General features: G+C 33.8%; 1 protein-coding gene across 1 annotated transcript; it reads left to right on the top strand.

The window, feature by feature from the left end:
- The first annotated feature begins 9,427 nt into the window (after positions 1 to 9,427).
- On the top strand, positions 9,428 to 10,499 carry LOC145044934 (expansin-B15-like). Its single transcript, XM_078993288.1, has 4 exons — positions 9,428 to 9,578; positions 9,678 to 9,790; positions 9,903 to 10,093; positions 10,178 to 10,499. Exons 1-4 carry the CDS (start codon positions 9,428 to 9,430, stop codon positions 10,497 to 10,499), a joined length of 777 nt encoding a protein of 258 aa, XP_078849414.1.
- Positions 10,500 to 19,901: the final 9,402 nt, after the last annotated feature.

Raw genomic sequence — 19,901 nt, 5'->3', positions numbered from 1 at the left:
TTCTTCAATTAAGCATTCTACCTTACTTAGACAATTAAGTTGCTTAACCATTTACCACAAAATGACTCAATTCACCATCTCAATCTTGTATGTTAAAGTCGGCTTAACACACAATGGAACTTCTATAAGGATGAGATAAAAGTCAATCATCACTTAGTATTATTAAATACTAAGTCTGAACATCTTTTATAGGGTTACTACTCGAACTACATACTATATCACAAAGTCTTGGCCTATTGAGTCTGAAAAACTTCATTAGCCTTTCCTTTGATCTTCATTTAATTCTTTTAATCTTGTACCACATCAATTGAGATACTATTGAAGTATTGATCGCCATCTTTGGTTCTTGCGACTCTCTAAACAATCACTGCTTCAATCTGAACAGCGGTAGAACAACTTCGTGAATTTGCACCAACACATTTATCTTGCCCAAACGTGTTTCAAACGCACATCCTTCTTCCAAAGATGTTATTATATATCAAACATAATTTAAATGTATATTACCACTCTATTGGTATTAATACACTTATTACGATAACAATTCATATTTATTATTTTACGATATCTCACAATTGTTTATTTATAAACTTATCGATGTCAACTATCATAATTCTCTTTATCACTTCGAAAAATTCTATTACGAAAATTCTTAGAATTCTGAACATAAAATTTTCTAAACCAAGGTCGGCAATAGACCTTATACTTTCTCAAATAATAGCAATTATAGATAAGCACCCTAAGACATGCTATATTCATTTATCATTTAGCACATAATCGAATACAAGGCATATCTCCTCTTAATATTCTAGTGCTTGTCTTCATTAGGTATTCAACCTAAAATATACCAGATACATAACGTATCATCTTTACATAATAATTCTTGTTTAAGTTTAGAAATTCTCAAAATTTCTAGTTCACTTAAACTAATTTTCTTAAAATTCTGAAGTAACTTAATATCTTAGAATACTAGGGTTTATCACTACCCAATACCCCACTTAAGTGTTTCCTATGGTTTGTATCCATATACTTACAATGATTAAGTTCATATATTGAACTTCCAATAGTTTAAGTCTAAATACCAATCCATGGAATTTAGTTCACTTAAACCACTGCTCTGATACCATGATTGAAAGACCCCAACTTTCGTATTTATGAAAGACCCAAACTTTCATACTATTCCAATGTTATTCTTAAGTTACCTCCTCAAAACATGCTACATGCATATTTATAAAACAATATTTTATATTGATAAAGTGATTACAAAAGATTAGATACAAACCGACTAATTTTTATTACATTTGATGTCTACCCAGGAATCCACTATTCATATACATATATGAACATTAAAATACAGAGAAATATTATTAACTATTCTAAATCTTTCAGCAGTATAAAACTATATTGGATACTCATCACCTGCAATTGTTAAATATTGAGAGGGATAAGCGATAACGCTTAGTGAATTCAATAAATAGATACAATATAATCTTATGCCTTATATATACCAATATGACAGAAGCAAAACGGAACAAGAACAACAATAGCATATGCGTATCATATGTTAGGCTTTCAATATCAACTCAAGATTTGATTCAAAGATTTACGATCAATAGAGTGTATCTTTTGAGGTTTGTCACTGTTTGTGTTTATTCCTCAAAGAAATTGGTATTTGTCCATTTTAATTTGTATGTTGTAATTTTTAATATTGTAGTTGTAATGAAATCGAGTTTGAATAACAAGATCAGAGTAAAGTAAGAATGATGAACACAAGATCTAAATAAAGTCGGTTTGGCTCAATTTATGCTTTCAAGAGTATAAAGAGTTCTTAGACAATTACACGAAAAGTTCTCATCTATCTCTAGTACACCTCCCCATTTATATGAAACATAAAAACACACAACAAATATAAGGGACATTACATCAAAGTTTCAAAACTAAAATCGCCCTTAAAATAACATTACAAACATTCGAAACTATTCAAAACATTTGACATCTCACAATGTAATTCGACATCTACATTATCCCCCTTTCTGAGAAGTGTCAAATCTAAGATGACAGCAAAGTAGCAGCTTGATGTATAATTCTTTGAACTTCAGCATACCAGTTGATCACCTTCTAAATTTCACCTTTTTCCCTTTCATTATTCTTGGCATAATTGTTCATGCGAATCATGAGATTTGTGTAATGAGAAGTAGAGTACCTCTCAACATCACACAATTGAAACATGAATTTGGTGTTGTTACCCTTCTTATTTGTGACAACCATCAATTTCAGGTCAAGTCAAAGTTAGCCGAAGTCAACAAGTCAAACCGTTCGACTCATTTTGCCCGTGGGTACTAGAGTTTATGTTAGGTAAATACTAAACAACTCGCTATTGTAATGAGAGGTCATAAATCAAAAAGTGCGAACATCTAGATCTCCTTAACCTAAAACTATGGTACATGGCGAGCCAAATCGATAAAACAATGTTGCATACTCATCGGGGGTGTGTAAGATCCTTAAACAAGGCTTAACAGGGTTTACGGACCTTACGTGGCGAAGCCGGACACTCACAAATGCCACACACGAAACCTCTCTTAATTGTTTTCACTCTATCTCTCTCTATTTAGAATCTCTCCCAAATCTCTCCACGCATGTCAAATATCTCTTTGTATGAGAAATCTCTCCAAGAATGTGAAATCTCTCTAAGTATGTGAAATCTCTCCCAAAACTCTCTTTGTATGAGAAATCTCTCCAAGAATGTGAAATCTCTTACAAAACTCTCTTTGTATGAGAGATCTCTCCAAGAATGTGAAATCTTTCCCAAAACTCTCTTTGTATGAGAAATCTCTCCAAGAATGTGAAATCTCTCACAAAACTCTCTTTGTATGAGAGATCTCTCCAAGAATGTGAAATCTCTCCCAAATCCCTCTTTGTATGAGAAATCTCTCCAAAATGTGAAATCTCTCTAAGTATGTGAAATCTCTCCCAAAACTCTCTTTGTATGAGAAATCTCTCCAAGAATGTGAAATCTCTCCCAAATCTCTCTAAGTATGTGAAATCTCTCCCAAATCTCTCTCAAAAGTTCCTTAAACTTTTTATAGTCTTTCGGGCCATCCCGATCCTTAACCGGGTCAAAAACGGCTTAAAACGGGGTAAAAACGAGAAAAACGGACTTAAGGAGCTGAAACCCCTCTCAAGGAGCCGAAGCCTCTTAGGGCCGAACTCCTTGGACCGAAAGCAGCAAAGAACCGAAACGGGGACCAGCAGCCGAGACCGAACCTCACTGCCCCAGCCGAAACCTAAGAACCGAGACCTGGAACCGAACCTGAGAGCCGAACCCGCCAAGAACAGAGACCGAGTCTCGGTCTTCCTTCCCCTTCTCCTTTCGGTCCTCTCTTCTCTCTCGGTCCCTCCTTCTCTTCTCCTCTCAGCTTTCTCTTCTTCTCTCGATCTTCTCCTCTTCTCTCGGTCCCTCTCTTCTAATCTCGGTTCCAAGCACCAGAAGGCCGAACCTCCGGCCAGACTTCGGAATTTTTACATTTTTGGCCCATTTTCAATATTTTTCACATTTTGAGCCCGTTTTTCGAGATTTTAATGCGGGATTTTCACTCAAAATCGTATTTTAACATAATAAACCTGAATATTCATAATTTAAACATATTTTCATAGAAATTCTTATTTAAATAATAAAATCTAGTGGGTGAATAATTGAGGTGGAGTGTTGACTTTGCTTTACCTTAAGACACAAACAACCACTCCCATACCCACTCCATGTCACTATTCACCATCATCCCTTACCTAGTCACTTCATTGTACTTTTCCTACCTTTTTCCAACCTCACAATTGGTCAAAGGCTAGAAAAGTCTCCTCTCTCCTCACACTTCATTCATTCTCTCACTTTTCCACCAAGAACCACACTCCAAACTCTCTCATGTTTCTCTCTCAAATTCGAGAACTTCAAGGCATACTCCAATACTTTTCTCCTTCATTTAGTAAGTATCATCATCTCTCTTATGATTATTACACATCCTCCTACTCAAAATCATAAATTGCTTACACAAACATCATCACATTCTTGTTAGATCTTCGAATCTTCAAGTGATTCTTCTTATTGGGACCAATGGACCCATAAGCCTTCAATTTGACTATTTTGGGCCTAAATACCCTAACTGGGTTCTAATTGGACTCACATTCATAAAACTTAACATTTTGGGCCACATGGGTTTAAAATTGATTAATTTACCTCTAATGGACCTTGTTTGGCCATAAACTCATTCTTTTATATCGTATTTGGGCCATAAATACTCACAAGGGCCCAATTGGCCGAAAATCATTATTGGGCTCCAAAAATTTGAAACTAAGACTAGAATGGGCCTAAACTATCTCATTTTTATCCTTCTTAGCCCAAATCTCGGCCCACTAGATGTGTATATTCATATTATATATATATATATATATATATATATATATATATATATATATATATATATATATATATATATATATATATAAAAGAGAATTACCATGCAATTGACACATCATAATTTCATGGTGCTTCTCCATGCAAAAGACCCATCAAACAAAATGAAAATCACATACATCTAGGCACCATCTTATGATCACCTCCTCTCTTTGTCTCTCTTTATTACCTTCGACCGAGAGTCAAACCACATACACACACAATATCAAACCCTCTCTAATACACTTTTAAGAACACCTCTCCCCTTCCATCAAGAATTTTCGAGATTTAGAGCTTTCCAAGGAGGTTTTTCATCCAAAATCACTTCAAGATACACTCTTGTGGTAAGATCTTGTAAAATTGAGTTGATATAATCCATATTTAGCTAACTCACTCATTATAAACACCTATTCTCATGATTTTCTTCCTAGCACTTATCTAAGTTCGAAAGTCTACTCAAGGAGCTAGCTAGAGCCAAAAATCACATCATCTTCTTCCACTCAACGAGTTCATACCCCTTATTTTTCGGTTTTTATATGATTTTGATGGAGAATATGAGTAAAATGTGTAGATCTATGTGTTTTATGCATGTTATGTGTGATTTCTTGAATTATGTTGTGAATATGTGTTACATCTTGACAAATCTCGAGATCTTTAACAATAATGGGTAAAATCCATAAACTAAAACACTTTATATATCATACTACAAAGATAAACATGTTTTGCACGTCCAAAATGTGCAAAACAAAACAAAAATCTTATTTAAGGATCATTTTTGACAAATAAACAAAGATGAGGAAAAATTGTAACATTTTCGGTTTTTATAAGGATCAAAAAGGTCATATTTGCATAAAATTATGTTTTTATGATAATCACCCTTTTTTAAAGGACCAAAGATGTAAATTTTAACATAATGGGCTTAAATTTTTGGACCTTACGGTTTTTGGGCCCAAATTGCGAAAAATGTAAATTTTTTGGATGAAAAATGTTATTTGATCAAAAGCTTGAGCCAAAAACGTAAATAAACCAATATAAGGGTTAAAAAGGACATTTATTTCTAAATTAGGCTAAAAATGCAAAGTTTTTGGAATTTGGGCAAAAAATGTAAAATTTATTGAAAAATGGCGAAAAATGTAAACTCTTTTACCAATAATGGTTGAAAATGTAATTCTATGTGAAAAAGGGCTGGAATGGTCAAATAAATATTTTGGGTCAAATATGTCAATTTTTGAACAACTGGACCAAAGATATAAATTTTATAACTTAAGGGTTCAAAATGGTATTTTTATATATAAGTTAAAATATATCGTTATAAATCAATGGATATTTTATAACAGCACGAGTTAATACTTCGTCTAGAAACACTAAACGTCTATACCACAACAAATATACAAAAATGGAACAATGGTACGAATATTGGGCCTAATACTTGCTAATACGTGCTTATTGGGCCTTTGTGACCCATTTACATGTTTATTGGGTCCAATATATTCATTTCATGTCTATTGGGCCTTAATGACCAATTACATGCTTAATGAGCCTAAATTAGTTTTATATGTTATTGAGCCTTAGTAGCCCATTCGCATGCTAATTTAGCCTGGATAAATTCATCATATGCTTAACGGGCTTTAATGTGTCCATTTGCATAATATCAAGCCTGGAAATAACTTACATGTCTAATGGGCCACAGCTGTCCCTTTTTCATGTTCGTTGGGCTGTGTCTTTTCACATTCAAGTATCATCTAGTGTTTATAAATCAAAATATAACATTAAACATATTCATGTGGCAATCATTGGGATCTAGTGAGAATTGTCGGTTGACACCATTGAGTGTTTGGTCGTAGCCTGTAGTTATAATCAGAGTCTCCTGGAGGGAAGCAAGAGTTTGTGTATAAATCTATACGAGGGTGACTCCCCTACACCTGAGTTGTTCGCTACAGTTAGACTCGGCCAGTATAGGGTGACAAAACCTTGATCAAACTGGCGTTTGGAAAAATGTCAAGACAGACGAATTAGTCATTATCATGCATGGTTATAACAACTCACGTAGAGATCCATTACCATCGATACAATACGGGAATCAAAGTGCTTAAATCATGATAATACGAAAACAATTCATGCGGTAATACAAGGACTACGACACTTTTATAAATCAGAAAATATCGGATTTTCTGAGGAAATACTATTATTCATTACCTTCTATTTACAACATATAAAATACAAGAAAATTTTTGAATTGTTTACTTACACATGTTTTTACAATGGAAATCATACATACATCTATACTTGATCATTACATCGTTTTCATACAATTTACAGAAAATATCGGATTTTCTGGGTTATACAATCAATACAAAATCTTTCAGTCAAACATTCTTATGAACTCACCAACATTATATATGTTGACCATTTTCAAAATAATGTGTATCCTCAGGTAATCGATAAGCCGAAGATTCATCAAGAGTATTTTGGAATTTCTTTTATACAAATGTCAATTATCGTACAATTTATGTTTTGGAATATGTACTGTAAAACAATGCACTTGATGTGAACAATACCAGTTGTACTATGTAATGTTGGGTGATGACTGTGTTATGTTTCATGTATATTCATTGTGATGATATTTCAATTTATAGTCACACGAGCCATCGGACGTTTCTGTCGTCTGGTTCGGGGGTGTGATAACTTAGTATTCACAACTATTAAAGAAGAATTAACGTCTGAAAGTATTTGGTGTAAGCTGAAATTGAAATTAAGCAGAATAAGTATGCCCTCATATCTTAAAAAGTGAAAGGTGGGGAGTTTAGCTATCAAATGAGTCATTTTGCAAGGTAGGCTATAAGTCCATAGTCCATGGAATTCTAAAAAAATAGTCATTCTTAGGCTTTTAGCAGAGAATTTATACCTGAAATAAAGAAATTCCCTTAGCCATTGTGCTTCTTCACAGTTAGTTGTTGGTTGACTACCTGAAATCATAAGGATATGCAGTTAGTTGATTGTGTTAAAAAATACATCATTAGGAGATATGTAGTTGTGATGTTTACCTTATCAATTAAAACATCTGAAGCATCACACAGAAAAATTAATTAACTCAACTTTTATAAAATCAATTATTTCAAAATTAAAACCAGATGGCTGCAATATGTTTAGCCATTTCTATTGTCGGATTAAAACTAATGCAATATCATCCAACATGTGAGTTCAAGAAACTTATTAAAAAAAAAAACCCACAACAACAAAACAGAAGTGGTTGTGAGGCATTTTATTGAACACTTGGTGTGTACAAAAAATCATCCTAGGTTTACCACACAAGAGTCGAAGAGTTGAACAATTGTTGAAAAGAAACAGGAGGATGCCAATAAATTCACCATTTAAAAGTCAATTTTTACATGCTTACGTTAATGTTTTGAAACTCGGATGTGCAATTAAAACGACGAGAAGAAGAATTGTAGTAGCTGACCTTAAACTGATTTGTAGAGCACAACGTAGAAAGGATCGGATCCCTGATTTCGTGTCATCAACTGAATTCAAATATGGGATGTTGATTTTTTTGGAATACAATAAAGCGGTAGTCAATGAATTTTTGTTGATTATTTAGGAGAAATACGATTTCAAAACCGATAATGAAGTGAGCGGAAAAACAAAAGAACGTGTAAAAAGCATAAGAAGGGCAATTTCGGAAATTCAGTTTGATAATATAGGAGACGGAGGACACTGAAGAATTGTCACGTGACATTTGAGGTACTGTTTCATTAGAATTGCAGATTTTTGATTTTCTAAAAGTTTATTTGTTTCTTAAATTAAATTTTGAATATTTTAATTAACTTTAATATTTTGCAATAATGTTTTTACTTTTCTAGCAATGAACTTCGTTTTTACCCATAAGACTACAACTATTTCACATAATAACAATATACTTATATTTCCTCCGGACGATACATTAGTATTTCAAATCGAGTCATGTAGTTTAGGCCACATTTGCTTCGATCAAGTGTAAGTATAAAGTTATGGGCAAGTTCTTTTAGATCAAAGTAGCAATGTACTATCATTTCAAATTATACAACGATGTTGAAAAGGGGTACATTATGTTTTCATTTGTTGCTATATTTCTATCTTTTATTTTTTATATAACAATATCATTTCGATGATTTATTGTGTTTTTTTCTTACTTTATTCAAATATATATTGCATCGTATAAAATCGTGATTTTATCAAATATGTACACATATAGAACGTAGTTCAAAACAATAAATATATTAATTTTAATTAATCATTATAAACTTACAACCAAAACTTCTATCTTTATAATTTAATATTTTTCTTTTTATAAATCTTTGATTTGTCATTATGATTTTAAATTATGATTTTTTTTTACGTATATTAAGTATATTAACCTAGTTTATATATATGGTTTCACAATAAAGATACAAAACTTTTTGAATTGACATGTCAACCTAAAATTGAGTCAACGACAGCTAAACATATGGTAATCGGTTTTACACACCTAAAACCAAATTTTGCTTAAAATCATCATTTTTTTTTTTTTTGACGAAATTAAAGGCTTTTGTGTCAATAATATATACTTATTTAATTATATATTTGATTTATATTTAAGGTATAACTTAAGTGCTACTGGTCAATAACCTATAACTATATACCTATTTAATTATATTCTTGACTTATTTATGGTATAACTTAAGGGCTTTTGTGTCCATAACAATAGTATATACATATTTATTTATATTCCGGACTTATTTATGGTATAACACCAATCACAATAAATTTAAAACAATGCAAATATAACTTCCTCTACAGAAATTTTACTTACCAATCTTATGAAGATATTAAAAAGAGAAAAAATGAAAATCATATATTGAGCGTATTTCAAGAACTATATTTTTGTTAACTAAATAAAAATATTAATTATGCCATCCTTGTTACCAATATAAATACCAAAAGATTAATCCTAACCAAAATCAAAGTAAAATGGCCTTCAACCTTCAAAACCCTTTTTTCATTTTCGTTTTTTTGTGTTCAATTGCTTCTCTTGTTGCAAGCCATGAACTCTTTGTCAATGGAGACGGATATTCACCTGCTTTAGGGACATGGTATGGAGACCCAAGAGGCGCTGGAAGTGGTAACAAAAACTAAACATTATTTGTAACATTTCATTTCAGGAGAAAATCTCATTACTTATGAATAATCTATGTATTATTTTTATCAAAAATACGTACAGGAGGAGCTTGTGGATGGGCTAATGACGTACTATCACCTCCATTCTCAGCCATGATAGCAGCAGGAAATTCAAGGATTTTTTTGCAAGGCAAAGGATGTGGAGATTGTTATCAGGTGAAGAACTTAATCCGGAAGTGATGATTTTCTTCACTCTGATTACAAAATACGATCATTTTTTTACGTAATTATCAAAATTAATTTCATTATTGCGGTTGATTCTTCTCAGATTAAATGCAATCGAGAGCCATACTGCTCTAAGAACCCTATTAGAGTTACAATAACCGATGAATGCCCAGGTGCATGTAACAATGTTCCATTTCATTTTGATTTAAGTGGAACTGCTTTTGGTGCAATGGCGAATCCAGGACAAGCTGATAATCTTCGTAATCTCGGCCAAGTTGATATTCAATATCGAAGGTACACACTAACTATATATTTTACTTATAAGATCCTTCGAATTAATTTATAAAAACATTCATCCATGCATGCATGTACGTACAGGGTGCAATGCTACTATGGTAGAACGAAGATCGCTTTCAAGATTGACGCAAAAACAAACCCTTATTGGTTTGCAACTGCAATAGAATTCCAAGATAAAGATGGTGGACTTCGGTCAGTGGAGATAGCCTCTGCTAATACGCGACGGTTTGTTCCAATGAAGAATATTTGGGGTGCTGTTTGGCAAGTCGATGTTAATCCATCTCTTCATGCTCCGTTCTCGTTCAGGCTCACATCTCCTTCGGGTTCAGTTGTGGTTGCTACAAATGTTGTTCCTATGGGCTTTGTGCCTGGAAAAACTTATTTCTCACACGTAAACTTTTAGATGCTATCAATGATTTTATAGGATAGATCTGAAGTAGTATTTTTGTTTTAGTTCGAGTATAATGTATTTGGTCTAGAAGTATTGCTGATCGTTTAGGATGGTTGGGGTTCTTGTTTAATTAGATATGATATGTAATATCGATATGACATGCGGAATAAATTGCTTTTAGTTTTTATGGTGGATATTGAACTTATTATTGTATGTTAGGGTCTCTATAATTTTCCACGTCTATTCACCTCTAAACAATAAATAGTTTAATGCACTAGTATATATTTCAGCATTCTACTTTTGATGAGACTGAGTATTTTTTTCATATATATCATTTTTTAATAGTTTTATATAATACATAAAACGTGATAGTTATGTTTGGGAATGTTTTTTACATAACACTAGAAAAAAACTGTTTGTAATTTGCGAAAGTTTTCTTTATTAGTCGTGTAATTGATTTTTGATTTAATTCCTTTGAAATCTTTGTGTATAACTTTAATTTTATATTATAGTTATGTATCCGAATGTCCAGAGGGATTTAGTTAGCAGTTTGTTTTTGAATTTTAGCTTGAAATTTAGGGTTTTTCTATTAATTAATAAAGGAAAATATTTTTTTTTTGGTTTTAACTACCAAAGTTTGTTTAAAAAACAATTTTTAATGGGTTTCTAAGGTGACGAATTGCAAATATTCTTCCGACACTCCGACTAAGATTTTCTCGCTGGAGTTCGGTTTTTTAGTTCAAAATATATAGTTTAAGTGGTTATTACAAAATTCAAAGATGTATGTAATGTTTTTTTAATCAAAATTCCAGTTAAAATAAAATATTTTTTATAATATTTATGAAATTCGGCCTAAATAAATAAATAGTTTTAGTTGTGTCCCATATTATCAGAAAATTCATTTTTGTTTTATTTAAATTACCTCAAACTTAAACATTGTTCCATTTTGTACATTTGATAAAGATAGCAAGTTCCGAGTGTGTAATTTATGAACTTGGTCTTGTACTATATGCTTAAATCTTGTACTGCTCTATAAGATTTTGATCATTGTTTATTTAAATTGTGTTAGATATGCATTCCGAATGTCAATTTATGAACTTGGTCTTGTAGTATATGCTTAATCTTGTTCTATGTGTTCTATAATGTTTAGATCATTGTTTATTTAAATATTGTTACAAATGCATTACAAGGATTAGTTAAAGTCGTTATAGTTTGGAAGCCCCCTTGCCAACAATACTCTTCATTGATTGGTGAGGATTCATTTTTCAGTTTTTTTTAGTGAGTTTACTTTTAATTTAATTTTTTTACTTTAGCCTTCTTAGAGATATGGTTTCCACGTGCTTTGATCTGTAATAGCAAGGTGTTCTATGTCTGATTTCACCGCCACTTTAACGAATAACAATCGGATTAGTGTGCATACCACTACTTCATTCTTTGGAATTATACTACATCGGGTTACTACGTGGGTTAAAGCTTTTCACTTCCCAATCCTTCCATGGCTCACTGCACCTTCCCTCGCCGCTCCACCTACCAACCGTTTCTTCTTCTACTCTGATTTCCATCAGAACCGATTTCTCCCCACACTCTTCCAAACCACTATCTCACTCCTCCACGGTTGATCATTCTAATATTTGATTTCGATTCAACATCGATCTCCACTTCTCACTAGAAATCAATTTATCAAAGGTCATCCCTTCGCCAACCCTGCCAGTCACGTAGGTTAATCGATCTTCGTTTGTTTATCTCAACAATTTTGTGTTCATATCAACAAATTAATTCGCATCTTCTCATCTTTCAATTTGTTTTTCATTTCTCACTCTCATCGGCATGTATGCATCAATTCTTAATTCTTCTACATCGCTTGATCATACTAGTCTGTATTTTATCGATTCTTCATATAATATGAATTCTCTTCTTGTTACCTATGTTTTCAATGGTGTTTGGTTTTAACTTATGGAAGAAATCTATGATGATATCTTTAGTTGCAAAAAACAAAATTAGTTTTATAGTTGGTTCGATTGTGAATCCTTTTAAGTCAGATCCTCCATATCCCAATTGGTTTTGAGCTAATTCTATGGTGATAACTTGGATATTGAATTCTTTACACAAAAAACATAGTTGATAGTGTTCTATTTCTTCAAATTGCTAGAGAGATATGGATTGGACTTAATCATCGCTATGAACAATCCTTTAAAGAATCCTACATCACAAAAATAATTGATTGGTAAATTAAAGTTTTTAATGTAGTCTTTGGAGGTACCCCAATTTCATGGAATTCCAAAAGGCAAACAACAGTTTCTTTATCCTCGGCTGAAGCTGAGTACCGATCCATGAGACGAGTTAGCATAGCTCACTAGATTACTAGACGAGTTATGAGTTCCTAATATCACTCCAACACCATTGAAGTATGGCAATCAAACTACTATTTTATTGCTCGCAATCTTGTTTTCCATGAGCGTACCAAAGACATCTAGTTGGATTTCCATTATGTTAAAGAAAAGTTACAATAAGCATTAATCAAATTGTCTCACTTTTCAACTAGGCAACAGTTTGTAGATGTTTTAATAAGATCCTTGAATGGATCTCAACATCAACAAGTTATATCCAATATGGGCATTCATTCAATCGTACAAATTAAATGGGATTTTACATATGGATTAGAAGAGCCAGTTAAAGTCGTTATAATTTCTTTTAGCTTCAAGGGCATTTTCTTCATTTTGATACTAAATTGTTTTAGTTAGTTATAGACAACTTGATGTACAAATATACATGATTAGTGTTGTATTGTAAGTTAAGAAATCAGATAATGAGAATGATTAACACTTTTCTCACTCAATTACAACAAATTATGGGGAACCTTAATCAACAATTCCTATCCTTTTGGTAGATTACATTTCTCAAACATTCTTATTAAGATAAGGATTGGATTTACCCTGTAAAATTAACACAAGAATGTAATTTTTGTTTATACTCTATAAAATCCATATGTTGTTTATTCTCGTACATATAATGTTAAAATAAATGTCATAAATAACTACACATTTGCTAATGGAAATGTTCTAATTCAGTTAAATATATCACAATTTACAAAGTTAATTAGTAAACAACATTAAAATGTGAGAATTTTGTACGAGGAATAAAATTTTATACATATGTATCTTTATCGAATTAATTCAGGAAAAATATAACAACACCAATATGACTTCATAAATAACTTGGAAATGTTGTTCTTGTGTTCACCAATATGATTTCGAGAGTCGAATTAGGTAGGCTACGCAGCAAATGACTAGATTATCTTAAATGTGTGACAAATTCAATGACAGTTTAAAGGGATCGTTTTTGCAATAAATAAACTACGAAAAGCAATGCATAAAGATATAGCAAGACTTCTGGTTTTTTTTCTTGTACATTCAGCATACCCTATAAAAAAGCTTATATAGTCCAACTACAAGGGGAATATAATTCTATGTTATAAATAAAGAGTAGGCTTATTTGAATTAACAAGAGATAAAGATGAAAGAGAAAACGACTGATAAAGATTTCTTTCACTCCCCCTTAAGTTAAATCGTGGAGATTACGAATACCTAACTTGTCAAATAGAAAACGAAAAAGCTCAACTCCAACTTCCTAATGGTTTGGTGAAAATATATGCTACTTGATTCCTTGTGTTGATGATACACGAGTTGCTGTGACACAATTTCACTCTTTCAAGAACAAAATAACAATCAATTTCTACGTGTTTGATGTGTTTATGGCAGACTAAATTATCGGCAATATGAGGGGTAGTTTGGTTATCACAATAAAGAGACATTGGCTCTGACTATGGGGCAGCATGGCCATTCACTAACTAGTGCATCCATAGAATTTCACTGACTGTCGTTTTCATAGCATGATGTTCTGATTCAGCTGACGACCGGGACATGATCTATGTAACATCCTGAGGTTTGAGTACTTCTAATTTCATCCCTATAATTTCATTTCATGTCAATTGGTCAAGTTGCAACATTCTTGGGGTAAGACACGGCCTGTTGGAGGCACCAACACAGTGTGTCTGGATATTAAAAGGTGTGAGTTCCTTTGGGCAACACAACGTGTCTCCTCTTGGAACACGGCGTGTTGACCGCTGAAAATGAAACCCTAACATTCCAGATTTTTCTCCCTATTTAAAGGAATGTGGAGGCTAAGGTTTGTTCACCCTCAGCCTCCATTAGCCCCTCAAGCTCTGAAAGAAACCCTAATCATTTCCTCCCTCATTTGTGAAGCTAGTTGGTGTTTTGAAGGAAGAAGGTGAAAGAAGGAAGCAAAGATCCAACAAGCAAGCCCCATTCTTCAGTTTGGCACTCTCTTGGACCCTTGTAAGTGTCCAAGACTTAGTTTTTATCATTTAAAGTTGTGGGATCTTGAGTTTTGTTCCTTTTTCTCCTTTTTCTTGGATGTTGCAATGGATGGATCTAGTAAAGGTTTCAAGTTTATGAATCTTTAGGTCAAGGTGACCTTGTAGTGGCTTGGATCTGGTATTCAACCAAGTTTTGATGCCATGCATGGATATTAGGTCATAAATCCCCTTTTTGACCTAATATGGGTTCAAGACATGCATTGGACATGCATGTCTAAAAAGAACCAGCCTTTGGGATGGTTTAGGTATCTGAACCACTTCTGGAAGGGATGGACTTCGGATCTTAGGGATTATGGGTATTATGGTTAAGCCCTTGCTTTGTCAAGCTTGCATTTTGGGTTTTTGGACCTTGTGGTAGTCCCAACATATAAAGTTGGAAACTTTATACTTCCTAATCACATTTTTGGTCTAGATCTGAGCTTTGGAGCTCTTAGGGTCAACAAGGCGGCTGAATGTATTAAGCTGCTGGAACTCTGGTGAACACAGCGTGTTTGCAAGTTAACACGGCGTGTTGGCTAAAGTTTTCCCGTCTGTTTGGATGCTCGCGGAACACGACGTGGTCAAGGGGAAACACGGCATGTTGGTTCAACATGGACTGTTGACCTTGACCGTTGACTTTGACCAAGTTTGACTTTGAGGGTATTTGGGGATTTTGATGGAATTGGTCTTGGTGGATGTAGGCATTCTGTAGAGAGCTGAGATTCGTAGTCGGGCCTTATCAGTTATGTTCAGCTTGTGAGGTAAGTTTTCATCACTATACTTTCAGGTCGAAGGCACCAAGACCGGCCCATTGGTTTAATAACCTCATATTGTTGATATGCTGAGTGTGGGATAGATATGCATGCTAGTCTGGTAGATATGTAGGACTACCTATGATACTGTCTGTTTATGTGTATATGATATTATATGTTATATGTCGACATATTGTATGGGTTGGTTTGAGGTTGCACGGCTCCGTGTTGTAGCCAACAAACCCTGGAGCAAACCAGATATGAGCTGAGGTTTGGGGATGGCATACCAGACTCATACCGAGGACTTATGAGCATTCTAGATATGATCTGAGGGCCAGGAAGGGCATGCCAAACTCGTACTGAGGGATTAAGGGTGTTCATTCTGAGGACTGATTTGGTCGGGGAGTAAACCAGACATAAGTTGTGGGCCATAGGAAAGCCAAACTTATGTTGTGGGCTCAGGGGTAATCCAGTCGGTTAGTTGTGGATCCATTGCATGTTTTTATTATATATGTGCTATTTTTTTGTGTATTGGTATTTTGGGGAAACCCACTAAGCTTTGTGCTAACAATTTTGGATTATGTTTCAAGTACCTCTGAGGATCACGGGAAGTCGAAGGCGTGAACGTACACCTTCGCATGTTTTGTTTTATGATTTTGGGAAGACTCATACATTAAACATGTTTTGAAAACTATTTTGTAAACAATGATGATTTATGGGTTGATTCAAAAGTTTAAATTTTTCATGAATATTTTGGATGTTACAATCGACCACTTCTTTCTCTTCCAAGAAATTAGTGCACCACAAAGGGTAATAAAGTAACATGTTTTGGATCGTTGAGTGATTAAGGAACCAAGATAATCAGAGTCACAAAAGTTGTTAGGATAAAATTCCCTTCAGCTAGTAAAAAAATACCAGCAACATATAAATGAGGTTGTCGTGGATATAAGATTGACTGAATAAGGGTGATGACTACAAGTTTGATGTCTGACTTGGTGAATTGTAAATAAAGGAGTCATTCAACAAGTTATCGGTATTGTCCCACATCAACCCAAGGTGATATAGTTGCATCATTGAGGCATGCATTTTGGTGTATTGGGGAAGAACTAGGTTGACAGACTTGAAGACCATTGTCGGCTAGTATGTCCAAGGTATGATTCCTTTGATTGATCACCATTCCATATGGTGTGCATGCAAACTTAATGCGGAAAAATTCTTTAATTGTCCCAAATCTTTTACGTTAAACTTCATTTTTAGACACGTCTTGATTTTGGCAATCTGGTCATCACTGTTTCCTAAAAGAAACCTCAATATAAGTGGTGTTTGTTTTGAAATGAACATGGAGTGGCCAACCTTCAAATGCCTAAAACTAACTTCTAAAATCACTTAAGTAAAATCCGTGTACCATTTGTGTGATACATGACGCATACCATACAAGGACTTATTAGGGCGACAAACATTAGGATATACTGTCTTGAAAAAACTTCGAGGAACCTTCATTGACACTTCTTCGGTAAGCTTACTATGTAAAAACGCATTATTAACATTCAGTTTATGCATAGACCTTTTCTTTTGTACAACGACAGCTAACATAGTTTTGATGGTTACTAATTTTGCAACTAGTATGCATGTTGTTGGATAAGGTGTCTAAGTCCATAACTATTTCTGATATGTACTTGACCCGACCCGGCATGGTCCATTTGGGTTGCATGGCATCATGCAATTGGATAGACTAAATGAGAGAAATAACACTTGGAGATTATTAATATATTATAAGTTCTAATATATTAATAATATTATTTGATTAGTTTGATCAAGAATTAATTATGTGATCAAAAGATAACTAATTAAATATATGGGTTGATTATGTAAATCATCCATATCTTGTATAGTGGGCTAAAAGGCTCCATGGACTATCAAGTTGGGTTCCACCCATAGGATGCTCCATGGATGCTCCATGGGAGTTACAAACCCATGGGTCATGGAAATGAAGAGTCATGACACATTAGGGTTTAACCCTAGATGTGTCAACACTATATAAGAAACATGTTCTCCACCTAAAATCGGCTACACTAAGAAACAAGAGGGCTTGGCCGATTTTTGAGAAGTGTGTGTTCTCTCATAAGTTCTTCCAAGAGCATTTGGTGTTGTGTGAAGCATTTGAGGCATCACACTTGGGGTTCTAGGCTCACAAGGTTTCAAGGAACACAAACAACAACAAGGTAAGTTATTCTATCTATACTTTAAGTTAAAATTGTTCCCCATGTATGCTAGATAGGAATATAACCTTGGAATTCAACTTTGCATGATAATTAGACAAACATAGATCCAAGGTTATTAGGGTTGCATGTACACTTAGGAAGTGTTAGAATGCTCAAAACCCATCACATGTGTCATGAAAAATGATACCTTACACTTGTGTAAAACCATTTGAAAAAAAAGCCTTGCTTTATATCGTTCAACTTCTTCTAAAGTTTTATATTAATCTTGTAGACCCACTTTGATTTGATAGCTTTCTTTCCGGGTGGTAACGAGGCCAACTTCCAAGTATTATTATTTTCAAGAGTGGTAATCTCCTTTTGCATGGCATCTCTCCAATGTAAATGTGTTACTGTCTAAGTAAATGTTTTAAGCTTATCTTGCATAGAGATGGCAACTAAAAATGTTTTGTGAGTTTAGTTAAATTTTTGTATGACACAAAGCTGGACAAAGGATGTACCGCCAAGGTTGTTGGAGTGACATTAGAGAGCAAATGATCGATATAAGAGGGAAAATCAACTTCATACTCATCGTATCATTGGGTCTGGTATGAACCTTTTTTAGGTCGTTTAATTTGGTCATTGGTGTTGTCGATGTTGTTGGATTCCATGGCGGTCTCAACTATTTGTTGATTGAAAGTAAGTTGGTCAGTAACAAACTATTGACCAGTAGTGGGCTCGTCCAAAAGAAGCTTATTGAGTTGTTGTTGCTTTGCCCCCATCAAGTTTTTTTCTTAAGATAAGGATACAAATGGACCAAAGGGAATACTTGTTTCATTTTGTTCATATTTTTGTTTCTTTCCAATGTGTTTTAGGCCTTGAAAAAAAAATGTAACGTCCTATTTTCACCAACAAATTTTTCATTTTTAATCAAGGTAAAACATCATTTTCATAAAACCCAAGTTAAGAAAACTTATTTGTTCCAAAATAAAATTGTCTGAAAATCAGAGTAATGTAATAAATGCGGAATCTCCAATGTTGCTGATGAGTGTGTATAGTCACGCCTTTTCCTTTCTACAATCTCCAAATGTACCTGAAAAACATTCCACAACTGTAAGCCAAAGCATAGTGAGTTCCAATAAAATATCACATACATCACAACATAATAATCAGCTATGGGTTATCAGCAACCCTGGGACTATCACCAGTTATAGGGACTATCAATAGTCCACATACAACACAACAATACAAACAACTATGGGTTATCAGCAACCCTTGGACTGTCAATAGTTATGTGTAATATCAACAATCCAATGGGCTCACAACAGCCCTGTGGGTTATCTACAACCATGCAAACTATTAGCGTCCCGAGGTTATCAACAACTCAATAGATACACATAAAAACAATCATAAAATAAAACTCAACTAGTCTAGCATGCACACCACTATGACATAGGTAATACAGTGAGAAGACTCACTACCGTATATTAGGCCTCATAAAATACTCTACACCCCCACTAGCAGATCACTAATGAATGCATAACTATATGTAGTCAGAGATGAGATAGACAGTCAAACAGGTGATCCTACTCTAGAGCCACAACAAAACAAGGAACAAGCAAGAAAGCCTAGACCAAGAGTTATCAAGCTATCCTACATGACTGCATACAACCCCTAGGGCACTCAACTAAATTATCACCAACTTCCTTTTACTCTAACCACGATGCCACTACTCCTATATCCTAGCATACAAGGATTTATCAATAACCCCGATGTAACACCTAATTTCGGGATGTTTCTTAATTCAGGATTGTGGTTTGTAATTTGATCATGTAAAGGCTTTGGGATTCAAGGAAATAAAGTTTTGACCTTATTGAATGTTGATAATATTGATCATGAGATCATTGGAACAAGATGGTAAAATGGGAAAAGTGATGTTTTAGACCACTTGCATTGAATTAAGGAATTTAGTTTGGTATGATAAGTCAAAAGTAATTGTATATAATTGTGGGGCTCGTAAATACCTTAGCATGGATATAAATATCACCAAAAATGGAGTTGAAACGAAGAAGTTATGATTGTTTGAAGC

The sequence above is a fragment of the Lactuca saligna genome, chromosome 5 (assembly GCF_052625555.1).
Source record: "Lactuca saligna cultivar CGN05327 chromosome 5, ASM5262555v1, whole genome shotgun sequence".
NCBI lineage: Eukaryota > Viridiplantae > Streptophyta > Magnoliopsida > Asterales > Asteraceae > Lactuca > Lactuca saligna.
The sequence above is the reverse complement of the archived record's forward strand: the minus strand, read 5'-3'. Positions and strand labels throughout refer to the sequence as shown.

Coding starts and splice junctions, on each gene's coding strand:
- LOC145044934 (XM_078993288.1), top strand. CDS start 9,428: ATGGCCTTCAACCTTCAAAACCCTTTTTTCATTTTCGTTTTTTTGTGT. Junction 9,791..9,902: donor GATGTGGAGATTGTTATCAG/GTGAAGAACTTA, acceptor GATTCTTCTCAG/ATTAAATGCAATCGAGAGCC. Junction 10,094..10,177: donor GTTGATATTCAATATCGAAG/GTACACACTAAC, acceptor ATGTACGTACAG/GGTGCAATGCTACTATGGTA.